The sequence below is a fragment of the Pteropus medius genome, unplaced genomic scaffold (genome assembly GCF_902729225.1).
Source record: "Pteropus medius unplaced genomic scaffold, Ma_sr-lr_union100, whole genome shotgun sequence".
Taxonomy (NCBI): Eukaryota; Metazoa; Chordata; class Mammalia; order Chiroptera; family Pteropodidae; genus Pteropus; species Pteropus medius.
In genome coordinates, this window is record NW_024347867.1 from 1,421,291 (window position 1) to 1,433,373 (window position 12,083).

General features: G+C 35.5%; 1 protein-coding gene across 3 annotated transcripts; it reads right to left on the reverse strand.

Annotated features, from left to right (window-relative positions):
* Positions 1-830: 830 nt before the first annotated feature.
* GTPBP8 (GTP binding protein 8) lies at positions 831-11,681 on the reverse strand. 3 transcript variants are annotated; one of them, XM_039878964.1, is made up of 7 exons: positions 11,549-11,681; positions 11,279-11,458; positions 9,020-9,118; positions 6,745-6,875; positions 5,696-5,795; positions 3,913-4,031; positions 833-3,737 (listed from the first exon to the last, which is right to left on the reverse strand). In XM_039878964.1, the coding sequence occupies exons 1-7, from the start codon at positions 11,612-11,614 to the stop codon at positions 3,473-3,475; spliced, it is 960 nt and encodes a 319-aa protein (XP_039734898.1). In that variant the 5' UTR covers positions 11,615-11,681; the 3' UTR covers positions 833-3,472. The 3 variants fall into 3 exon arrangements, with proteins under 3 accessions (XP_039734897.1, XP_039734898.1, XP_039734896.1); XM_039878963.1 differs by having other exon boundaries at positions 831-3,737; positions 9,020-9,048; positions 11,248-11,650; XM_039878962.1 differs by having other exon boundaries at positions 834-3,737; positions 11,279-11,647.
* Positions 11,682-12,083: the final 402 nt, after the last annotated feature.

Here is a 12,083-nt window from a genome sequence, read left to right on the forward strand (position 1 = left end):
ATCTTTGTCAACATTTGTTAATTCTTGTCTTTTTAACAGCCATTCTAATAGCCATGAGGTAATATTTCATTGTGGTTTTGATTTGCATTTCCCTGATGATTAAGTGATCTTTTCATGTATCTATTAGCCATCTGAATGTCTTTTTTGGAAAAGTGTCCATTCAGTTCCTTTGCCCATTTTTTAAATTGGATTTGTTGTTATTGAGTTGTATGAGTTCTTTGTGTATTTTGGATATTAACCCGCTATCAGATATATGATTTGCAAATATTTTCTCCCATTTTAGTCAACGGCCTTTTCATTTCATTGATGATTTCCTTTGCTATGCAGAAACGTTTTAGTTTGATGTAGTCCCACTTGTTTATTTTTGCTTTTGTTGTCTTTGGTTTTGGAGTCAGATACAAAAATCATCACTAAGACCACTGACAAGGAGCTTACCACCTATGTTTTCTTCTAGGAGTTTTATAGTTTTGGGTCCTACCTTCAAATCTTTAATCCATTGTGAGCTAATTTTTGGGTATGGTATAATATAGTAGTTTAGTTTCATTCTTTTGCATGTGGCTGTCCAGTTTTCCTAACACTATTTATTGAAGAGACTGTCCTTTCCCTACTGTATATTCCTGACTCCTTTGTTGTAAATTAATTGACCATATATGCATGGGTTTATTTCTAGGCTCCTTATTCTGTTTTGTTGATCTTTGTGTTTGTTTTTTTATGCCAATCCCATACTGTTTTGATTACTATAGCTTCCTAATATACTTTGAAATCAGGGAGTGTGATTGCCTCCAGTTTTGTTCTTTTTCAAGATTGCTTTGGCTATTGGGGGTCTTTTGTGGTTCCATACAAATTTTAGGATTATTCTATTTCTGTGAAAATGCTATTGGGATATCTTCTATTTTGCTTTCTATTTCACGGACTAAAAGTTTTTATCTCTTTATTTTTGTGACAGAGATTCAACTTGATTATTTAGACCTTTTTGGATGATTTTTTAAAATTATCATCACCATTACTGTCTATTATTACCTATCTGTCTTACTATATCCATCCATATCCATTCACCCATCAGCATAGAAGTAAACACATGGTTCCCCAGGATACATTGACTTTTATGGCTATACTATTATTATGGATGCAGGTATGGTGTATACCTGTATATAAAACAGATAAAATATTTTCTCCTATATTGCTAATTACCTTCCTGATAAAGTATAGCATTTTAGACTTTTTGACCAAAGCTGACTGCATGAGAAAGCCCATAATGATTCTTGGGTTATAACTGAAGTTATACAACATAAAGGAGAGTTAAAGTTGGATAATCCACACAATAACCATGACATCTTGAACTCATTTACAACATTTCTGTCAACTCATGATTTTATTTGGTTCTCAAGAGTCAGTTTTGTTTGCTTGGAATTTCACTACATAGAAAACCACTGAAGCAATTATACTGTACCTACTTAGCTATTTATTTCATACCATTTATAAAAACAGACTGATCCCAGCAGCAATCTTTAGGGCCCTTCACCGTCTATACTTTTCTCAGTTGGGACAGTTCAGATATGAAGGTTAATGCTGAACTTTTGCCTAAAGGCTTAAGGCCAAACCTCACTGGACCATGTCTACCCACATTTCCACCTTTCTCCTATCAAGATCATACGGGAAGAGAAGAAAATATGACTTATACTTATTCTGTGAATAGGCCAAACTCCATCTGGAGGGATGGAATGGGATTAAGTCATGCTAGTAAAAGCAGGAAGTATATACAACTACTTTCTGAATTGGGTTTTGAAAACTACAGAGTATAGCCTGCCAGTTTGCTATATGTGGTCACTGGTGTAGTGAACACTGATGTTCTAGAAAGTCAACAGGCTCCTATGTCTCAATTCTTAGACTTTGAGTGCTGTGTGGTTTCTATAGTGCCTTGGTCACCTCTGGTGAGTACAGTGGCAACAGTGACTCCATGCTTATACAGCAGAGAATGCTGGTATATCTAAAGACAGGAATGCCCCTAAAAAGTACTGGGAATCTGATAAGCTGGGTTTTTGGCCTGACCCTACCATTTACTGTCTGATCTTTGGCAAAGAAGGCAACTAACATTTATTATACGGCGAATGGGAGTACATCAGTCACAATACATTTTATTTTATCCTTCTAACAATCACATTTTTACTAGTGAGAAAACAGACTCAGAAAATCAAACAAGTTGCTTTAAAATCTATAGCCAAGAAGTAGAGGAACCATATAAAACCATAGCTGGTTCTAAAGCCCATGCTCTTTCTATCATAGCCAATACTTCTCTGCAACGCACTTCACTTCTTCAACTTGTAATTGTATCTATGAAATAGGGATGTTTACTGTGAGGATCAATTAAGTGTTTTGCATGATCTAGTGACATGACCTCCCCCAAGATCATCTGTTTTCAGATAGCTCTAGTTGTTCTTAATGTTAAGCCACACTCTAACTTGATTGGTATGGTGGCATCCAGCTTACAGCAGTGTGGGACTATTGCTTGATCATTCCCTTGTTTTGAACACTATAATTCTCTTAATGTAGCTCGAGAAAACATTGTCAGTTTTTCCCTAGCCCCATTATACTATTAAATCAAACTCAGCTTATAGTCAACTAAAACTTAAAAAAATTTTTTTTTTCAATAAAGGCTGCTGTTAAGGCATAATTTGCCCATCTTATGTTTGTGTTGCCTTTTTTGCTGAAGTCTCACTTCCTTATTAAGTAGTTAACAGAAACAGCTGTTTTTCTGTGACAATGCTCAGGGCTCTAAGAAGAAGTAGGATTTCATTCCTGTTCCTAGGAGTTTCCATTGTATATATGCAACACATATGAACAAGATAAATGAACAGGATAAATACGAATGTAAGTGAAAGAAGAACATTTTGTAGGAATGAATAAAGAGGGATTTTGATAGCCATTTTATAATTACAAATAATTTAAATGTGATCTGAATTGGTAGGACCTAGAATGACTGCTTAGAGCAGCAGTCCCCAACCTTTATGGCACCAGGGACCAATGTTCCTATGAGAATCGAATGCCTGATGATCTGAGGTAGAGCTGAGGCGGTGATGCTAGCACTAGGGAAAAGCTTCAAATACAGATGATGCTTCGTTCGCTGGTGCTACTCACCTCCCGCTGTGTGGCCCAGTTGGTTCCTAACAGGCCACAGACTGGTTGTGGTTTGGGGGTTGGGGACCCCTGGCTTAGAGAATAATTTACTATACAACTGTTACTTGGTTTCATTGTTTTCTCGTAGCAACTACCATAGTGCCTCTCACAAAGAAGTTAGAGTGGGAAAAATCACAGGGGAGTGGCACTGTAACTCTGCAATAGTACAGGTCACTTACTGTGTGCCCAAGACATACACTGAAAATACAAACTCATGTTTCATCACTAAACTACACCCAATATCTCAAAAATTGCCAGCTCAGGAAATAATCATTCTGTCTCCTACCAGTGCTTAATTCTAACTTATATGACACTTTTTTTTTTTTTTAATACATGGTCCTTCGAAAGGAATATTTTTATCCATCATAGCCTGAATGAGCTTTCTACCATAAAGATAAGTTGTTTTTCTTTGGAACTGAGAAAGGGATGATAGTATTTTTACTGTGGCTATTGTATAGCTAATTCTAAAAAGTAAAAAGTTTTCACTTCTGCTGTGGTCTAGTGTTGAGCTAAGCTTTGGTGGAAGGAGAATGAAGATACCTACAGGGAAGATCCAGCAAAATCTGCAGAAGGAAGAAAAAATGGAAGAAAAAAAAGTGGGGATGAGTTATACCAATAAATCATGGCTAAGTGTATAGTCTTCCAAACTCCTCTAATTTTAAGTGACACCTCAATTTAAGAAACACTAATTTAATACTAAAGGTTATTAGTATGTAGAGTTGTAAAAACGACTCTTACCTTACAGGAAACAACTGAGGAAAACATCCTTGCGTATTAGTGTCAATAAATTTCTGGATCTGAAGCACCTGTTTTAAAAGATGTCCCTTGGAAGATTTGTCAATTTTTGTTAATACCATCTACAAGAAAACAAATATTTCAGCATTAGAAATAAAGTATTTCTTAATACAAAGTTTTACACATTTTAGCTATAAATTTTCAATAACGACTAGGTGACATGTACAAGTTTCTTAAACACTCTGCACTTGTTTCCTCATTATAAAATAAAAAAAATTCCTGCTAAAGGACCCTGGAGTCATATGTGCAACTGCCATAAGCCAAATGTTTCATATGATTACTATACACACTGTGGTCTAAGATATATAAGTGAGTATTAATAAATTGATCCATAAAAAGTTGCCAACTTGTAATTTTTTGACCTACAGAATGGTTTCATCTATAATAATCTAAAGGAAAAATTAGAAATTAGCCTATTTGTAAGCTGTATCTACTATTACAAGCTTTATATAATTATATTCTAAGTAAGTCTAGAATTTACTAGCCTTTCTAGTAATTACTTTGAATAATTACTAATTTAAAGACAATCACATACTAGAAGAAGGTCAAAGCATGGATGATTACAAAATCAATTAAAAAGTAAAACCTTGATCTACCAGGTTTTCCTGGAAAATTTCTATAAAATTAAATTTCCTGACTATTTAGGCTTTTCAGTTATAGAAAGTGTTAATGGTAGAAGAAAGAAGCAAAAAGTGGGTCGTTTCTAATGACCCGTGAATCCCTCAAATGGGAGTCCTTCCTCATAAAGGCGAACATGCTGATATTTAAAAGGAGACATAATTTCGTCTATCACAAGCTCTTTTTCAAAGAAGTAAGTAATATTTCTTTAAAGTTAAAATTGAGGAAAATATATAATTTCACAAACTGGTAATCCATGAGACCAAATCAGGAATACTATCAGTTAATAAAACCAGTCTGGCATTATTTAGGCTTTTTTTTTTTTTTTACTATGTAGACTATCAATCCGTTGGCTCCTTGTAACTGTAGGCAATCAGTAATGCTTTACAGGGCTTTCAAAAAAGTTGCTGAGTAGTAACATGGTTTGATTTGCATTAAAATCCATGGTTAGATTTTAGTGGTTTTCTGACACTTTTTTGAAACTAAATTGTAGTCAATAAGTTCTCCACTTTTCCTTAGAACTTTAAGAGTACTAATCTGGAAAACTCACAAAACAAAATAAATGTGGATACCAATATACCAATTTGTATTCTATTGCAGAGCAAATAACAAACAAAAACAAAAACAAAAAAAAAACACTGGTAAGATATTCCCAAAAGAAATTTTGTTTTAAGAATAGAAAAATCCTACTTGTGTGCACTTGAGCCTGCTATGTTCTTGTAATGGTTCTTAAATTCCGAATTAGTTTAGCAAATTTTTCAGTTACAGTTTTATTTACATACTGAAAAGTACTATCTAACAAGCTGCTGTTAAAGAGCTACTAACATGTTTTAAACAAATGTTTACATTGTTAGTAAAAAAGAAAGAATGAACGAACTTAAGAACTCTAAACAGCTTAAATCTGTTCTTTGACTAGAATTTTGAAAACTTAAAGCTGAGAGAAGGAAAAGTTTCACAGAACTTATTAATGACTGATAATCAAAGATTATTCAAAAGCTACTCCTTTATCTCTTGAGGAGGCAAGACTTGCTTATTTATTAAAAAGACTGACAGACTCACACAGAACTGGTATTTCTAACTGCAACCATGATTCAAAAGAAATACTCACCACATAAGGTAATGCAAATTCTTCACACATTTCTATGGCAATATTGTCTGCTTTTTGAATTCCAACAACACTATCCACTAACAAAAATGTTCTCATCAAACTATAAGAATGCAGAAATAAAGATTAATGGTAATATAAAACTAATTCATTTCTCCCACCCTCACTATGCTAATAAATTTTCCTTTGACCATTTTTTTAGTCAAAGTTAATTTCTTGAGGCTCTAAAGGAAATTCTCGGTTCACTAGGAAGTCCATCCTACAGTCCAAGTTAACTAAATTCACTAAATATTAATTTATTCAATAGCATCTATTGAACATGACACTATGCTTGGGATTGGATACAAAGATGAGTGAATCCCTTCCTCTGAGAGCTTGAACTCTAGTGGGAGAAAGAGATATGAACCCAATTAACTATGTTATCATAAAAATGTTTAAATTTTCAAATGTTACTTTAAAACTAACAGATAACACAAACCAGACATCATATTTGTATTTTCTTGTGTAAACATTTCCTCTTAGTTTCTATGTAAAGCTACAACAAGCGAGATGCTTGTAAACACTTTTTGACACTTCAAAGTTAACGTTAATTTTCTTACACATCGTGCAATGCTTTAAACATACAATTGCCATCTGACTACCTATGGGAACAAAAAAAGGTGACATTTATAGAGGAAATGATGTCAGAAGTACTTTAAGACTTTACATAAGTTTATTTAAACCTGGTAAATACCACATTAACCAACAATTTTCATTTTCAAAATTAGCTGGCTAAGAGTTTGGTATAAGAATATAAATAAACTCTGCTCAAGTACTATTTACAGTCTCAATTCAGGAAAACAGTTACTTAAGATTAAGCTAACCAACAGGAAAAAACTAAGCATGCAGTACATACCTTGGTCCCAAATTTTGTGTTGCAAAATATTGAGAATAAAATGGATTTTCTAAAAGAAATCACTTGATAAACTAAAATGATCATCATGTTTTTTCATTTAATGAAAATAAGCTTTTGGTTTAAATGTATAACTATTATAAGAAAATTTTTTCCTTACTTCTTCCGTTCTTTTAGATAGGTCTCAACCATGTCAACAAAATCTTCAGGTGCTCTATAGCCATAACCTGGCATGTCCACCAATGTAAAATACTTTCCAACTTTAAAAAAATTCATCTTCTTTGTATGCCCCTGAAAAAAAGAAAAATGAAAGCTTCCTTAAAATATGTCCTTTATGTAGTTCATGACTCAAATATTTTCAATTCAATTAACACATATTTATTAACATGTATAAGTATTCTACACATAACCCCAGCTATGCTGATGATGATACAGGAAAAAAAGATGGAAGGGAAGCAACTGGAGATAAGCTTAGATGATACTACTTCTTCTCTCTAACTCATAATTTTAAGAGAATCTATATGACAAGAAGAACTTTAGATTCCATATTAGAAATATGTAGACAAAATATTTTGGAGTCTTTCCTATTTCATTAGCTCTCTTTCAGTGAAAAAAGTTACCCTGTTCTAAATGGTGTGACTGAACTAGTCAATGTTCTCTGATGAGTAATCTATCTCTCCTTTAAAGAAAAATAAATTATGACGCAGATAGCTTAAATTAAATGATTACTGTTAATCATATGTGTTTTCATAAAGCCTAAATGCAAAGTCGGATAGTTTATTATGCCTAGATTATTGCTTCCCTAAAATGAAGAAGTTTTGCATGTTCCATTAGGTGGATTTTAGTGCTTTCATTAAATCATTTTTTAAAAGCAGGTACAGCACTAATAAAATATCTGTGCAACCAAAAATGACGTACAGATAAGTGGTTTATTCACGGTTGTGTGTCTATGGACATTTATTAATCAGAAAAGGAAAGATTAAGATACTTTAAAAAGTCAATTGTTAAAGAGGGGCAGGAGACTAAGTAAAAAAGTATAAATGGTAGTTATAGTCATGGGGATGTAAAGTACAGCATAGGGAATATAGTCAATAATATGGTAATAACTCTGTATAGTGCCAGGTGGGTGCTAGTCAGGTGGATCACTTCGTAAATTATATAAATGTCTAACCACTATGCTGTACATCTGAAACTAATATAAAATAATACTGAACATCAACTGTAATTGAAAAATCAAAAAAGGGGCGGGGGAAATAAGGGGAATAAGAGGTTCAAATTTCCAGGTATAAAACAAATAAGTCATGGGGATGTGGTGTACAGCACAGGGAATACAGTGAATAATATTGTGATAGAGTTGTATGGTGCTGGAGTTATCATGGTGATCACTTCTTTAGGTATAAAATGCTGAATAACTATGGTGTACACCTGAAACTAATACAATATTGTACATTAGCTATATTTTAATAAATATCTTTAAAAAAATAAAAAGTCAACTGATTGGAACTTAGAACAAATGTTTTCAGAGGAAGATTTTATAAATAGTTCCTGTTAGCTATGTGTCTATCTATGGGAAAATAATTTTAGAATTACAGATCAGAAATGTCAAAAACACATTTCTTCCACTGTCCTCCCTACCTAAAAGTGAGAGTTTAACTAGGTTATTTGGTGAGGTAGGGAAGGAGTAAGGACCTTACTCCTTCCCTACCTCACCAAAGGGTTAACAAATGACAACAAACATCAGTGCTACTCTAGAGTCAGGGAATCAGCTATATAAAGGAGTGGGGGCCAAGAAAGTACTAGTGAAGCCTCATGGGTGAGTTCCAATGCAAGGAAAGGGGCAGTGGGTTGGTGGGAACGTTTTGCCACGGATAGATAATAAGGTGAGGGGAACTAAGGGTGAGTTCTGAAGAGAGGGTATCTTAGATATTGGTAGAGTTTGCATCATTGAGAAGGTAGTAGAGGAAATTAGAAAATAATAGAAAGCTACTACAGCAGACTGGCTGGGATAATAAGGACATTAATTTGGCCCAGGGTAAACTGGGGACTGCCTGATTGGTCTATATGCATGAGTTAGCAAGGTGTAAACGATTATAGGAGGGAAAAAAAAAACTGTTTCCTCTGAAATCAATGTAGAACTAGATGATCATTCTCATAGAAGCAAATATAGAATTACAATAAAACAACTCTTTGGAAAATATTTGGACCAAAGAAGATTTCCTCAAGATACTGGCAAGACTACTAAAATAAATCCAGACATACTTCCTTTTCTTCAGAGAAATACACGAACATTAACGAAATGTTTTACTTTAGTACTTGTTTGAAAGAAATCACTTTTCTAAGAACTTAGCAATTATGATTTCTTGTATTTCCCAACATTTACTATTCATCTTAGTCAATTCAGGGATAGTTCAGAGAGATTTTAAAATTTAACATACCGGTTTTTTGGAGACTCTGACTTCAACCTCTGGAGCCAATGAAAATAAAGCCTTTATTAAAGAGGATTTTCCAACATTACTTCTGCCTATAAAACACACCTTATACAAGAAAAAAGATAACTGAGTACTCGTTTATATACATATATTTATTATATGAGGCATTAGCTGCAAAAATCTGTCAAACTATTCAGTCTTGCACAGCCATAAACAGTTGCTTATGTTTAGTCAAATCTCAAATTCTAACATACGCTACTATCTATTGAATGATATCAAAATGCCAGGTGCTGTTCTAAGCACTTAACATATATTTTATTTGCCTTTTTCAACATCCCTATGAGGTATCTTCATTTTACAGATGATAAAAGGACAGATAGAGAGAGGTTAACTAATTGGCCCCAAATTGTACAGTTAGAAAGTGAAGGAGTTGGAATTTGAACTCAGGATATCTATATCCAGAACCTATGCTTTTAATTACTCTATGCTACTCAAGAACATCTGCAACATTTACAAAGCTTTCCATATCTACAAAGCTTTTAGAAGATAAAAACCAGAAGCGTTCCAACGAAACTGGCTCTAAAGTACAGGTTTGGAACCACATTTCCTAACAAACTTTCAGAGTATACCTAACACTATTCTAATTAAGAAGTTATTCCTTTCTCTTGACCTCTCTTCCAATTAAGCTTTTCTCCTTTAGTTCTCTATAATGTAGGAAGCAACAAAATATTTCTGATACTAAACATTAATATCCATGGCTCTGCTTTTTAACATGGTATTGAAGGGGGTTCTAAATGAGGGTGATACCGCCCCCTGGGGGCGTGTTTTGGAAATGTGTAAGGGCACTTTATGATTATATGGCATTTAGTGGGCAGGGGTCAGGGATGCTATATATTGTGCAAAACCATGGTCCTTCAAAATGAATTGATCTAAATCTTGCATAAATTTCAAATGTTCTGCCAGATTAAATCCAAAAATAATATGTAGATAATAAAACTGAATTTTAAAAAATGAATTACACAAAAAATCCAGTAATTTAGAAGCTTGAATCAAAAAGCAATGCTATCTCAAAATTATTAAATGATTCATATGTTCTTAAGTTATTATAGCAGTTCTATTTATTAGAAGAAAAGTTTTAGTGCAGTTGTGCAGATACTGCAAATACATCAGATCCTTGAATAACACTGTTACATTCAACTTCATTTTGCTATAACCTTGATGAGGAAAAAGAATCAATTCCCAGCCGGGGCCACTGTCTATGTGGAGTTTGCATGTTCTCCCCATTTCTGTGTAGGTTTTCTCCCGGTACTTCAGTGTCCTTCCACATCCTAAAGATGTGCAGGACTGGCATGGCTACATTGTCCCACTATGAGGGAATGTAGGTGTGGGTGGGCCCTGCAAGGTAATGGCACCCTGTCCAGCACTGGTTCCCACTGTGCGCCCTGAACTGCCAGGAGAGGCTCTGTCTCTGTTACCCTGAACTGGAATAAGTGGGTTGGAAAATGATTATCTCACTTGTTTTTATTAATCTGTCTTAAATGTACGTATAGTTCACATTCAGTGTTCAATATTAAAAGTGTTTTGGGTCTTTATTTAGAAGTTTGGTGATGTTTTTGTGACAAGAAAGATGCTGTAGGAACTTAACTCTTATTTATGTCATTTAGCCCATGGTAAAATTGGTTTCGTTACATGTTGTTTCGCTTAAAGTCACAATTTCCAAGAGCCTATCCAGAATGTTAAGTGAGGACTTACAGCATGTAAAGAGATCTGAGTTTACTTTTAGCAGACTTAGAAGAAAACTTTACTAATTTAAAAATTATTATACTGCAGGACATGCATAAAATGCACAGTCATGGACTTTCACTAAAGTTGTTTATAAAGTCTTCTACATTATTGCCATCTATGTATAATTATTTTTTAACACATGACAGGAAATTTAGATTGGGTGAAAATTACATATTGATAAGGATCACCTAATTTGTGAAACTATTATACTTGTCATATTCTTCTCTTTATCTACTTCTATTTTATTCTATTTATCTAAATAGGATAAAAATTTTTTGAAAGCTTGGCTTGGATTTTAAAACCCTTTGAAGTCTCCTATATTCATTACGAAAATAATTAAAACTATATTTGCTTATTTAGTTAAAATAATTATATGCACCCACATAAAGCTAGAAAACTTCTCTCGTTTTGTGTCAAGAAATAGGTGAGGGCAAAACCCCGGCCCCCACCTTCACGACCCGCAGGCAGCTGCGATCTCACCTCCGGACGTGGGAGGTCCGGGGCGTGGTCAAGACGCTCCGCCGAACTCAGGTATTCGATGCGGTTCCGGGCGGTGGCGGTGAAGAAGCCCTCTGCCCTCGCAATGTCCTCCAGGCTCGGGTGGAAGGTCTTCAAGTGAAGGTCGGACCCCGAGTCCTGGAGAAGATGCCGCTCGAGTTCCTGTAATGGGAACACGAGCTTCGTCAGTTGCCTCTTTGGCAGCCGTAGGACCTCCGCGAAGGCGTGGGACGTGCTATGGGGTCGGCTCACCCGCCCCAGCATTGCCGGCATCTCAAAGAGCCTGCCCATGCCGGGCAGCAGCCTGGGTGCGGCCATTTTTCTCTCCCAGAAGCCCCGCAGCAGGCCCTCCTTTCCAGCGTTTGGGCTGCGCGTGCGTGACCGCGCTCCCTGTACGCATACTGGGAATTGTAGTCGCCGGTGGCCTCCTTCCTGCCGCAGTCCGTTGCTTCTAGTGAGCCCATGGCAGGCGTTTCCCGGAGTCGGGGAAAACCCGCTGGGTGCCTTTCACACTCTGGCAATGATGACTGTGTCTTTGGTGTTTCTGTCGCAGTGGGAAGGCTGTTTACTGGTTTCTGGAAATAAAAAGACACACCTGATTATGTGGCCCTTGAGTCCCCAGGGAAGGGGAAAACGTGTGACGCTCTCGTGAATTCCAGGCCCCGTTTCTCTTCACAGTTTCTGGTTGTCTCACGTTGACATTGATGTGCACAGCACTAGGAAAAACACTTTCAGCAAAGACAGGGACTGGTGAGAAATGTAGTTGAGGTGGCACCTGGTTATCGGG

Excerpts from the sequence above, each read along its gene's own strand:
- GTPBP8 (XM_039878962.1), bottom strand. The coding sequence starts at position 11,614 with ATGGCCGCACCCAGGCTGCTGCCCGGCATGGGCAGGCTCTTTGAGATG. Across the intron at positions 6,876-9,019 it reads TCAGAGTCTCCAAAAAACCG|GGGCATACAAAGAAGATGAA; the intron begins GTATGTTAAATT and ends TCTTTTTTTCAG. Across the intron at positions 3,738-3,912 it reads CCTCAGTTGTTTCCTGTAAG|ATTTTGCTGGATCTTCCCTG; the intron begins GTAAGAGTCGTT and ends TTCCTTCTGCAG.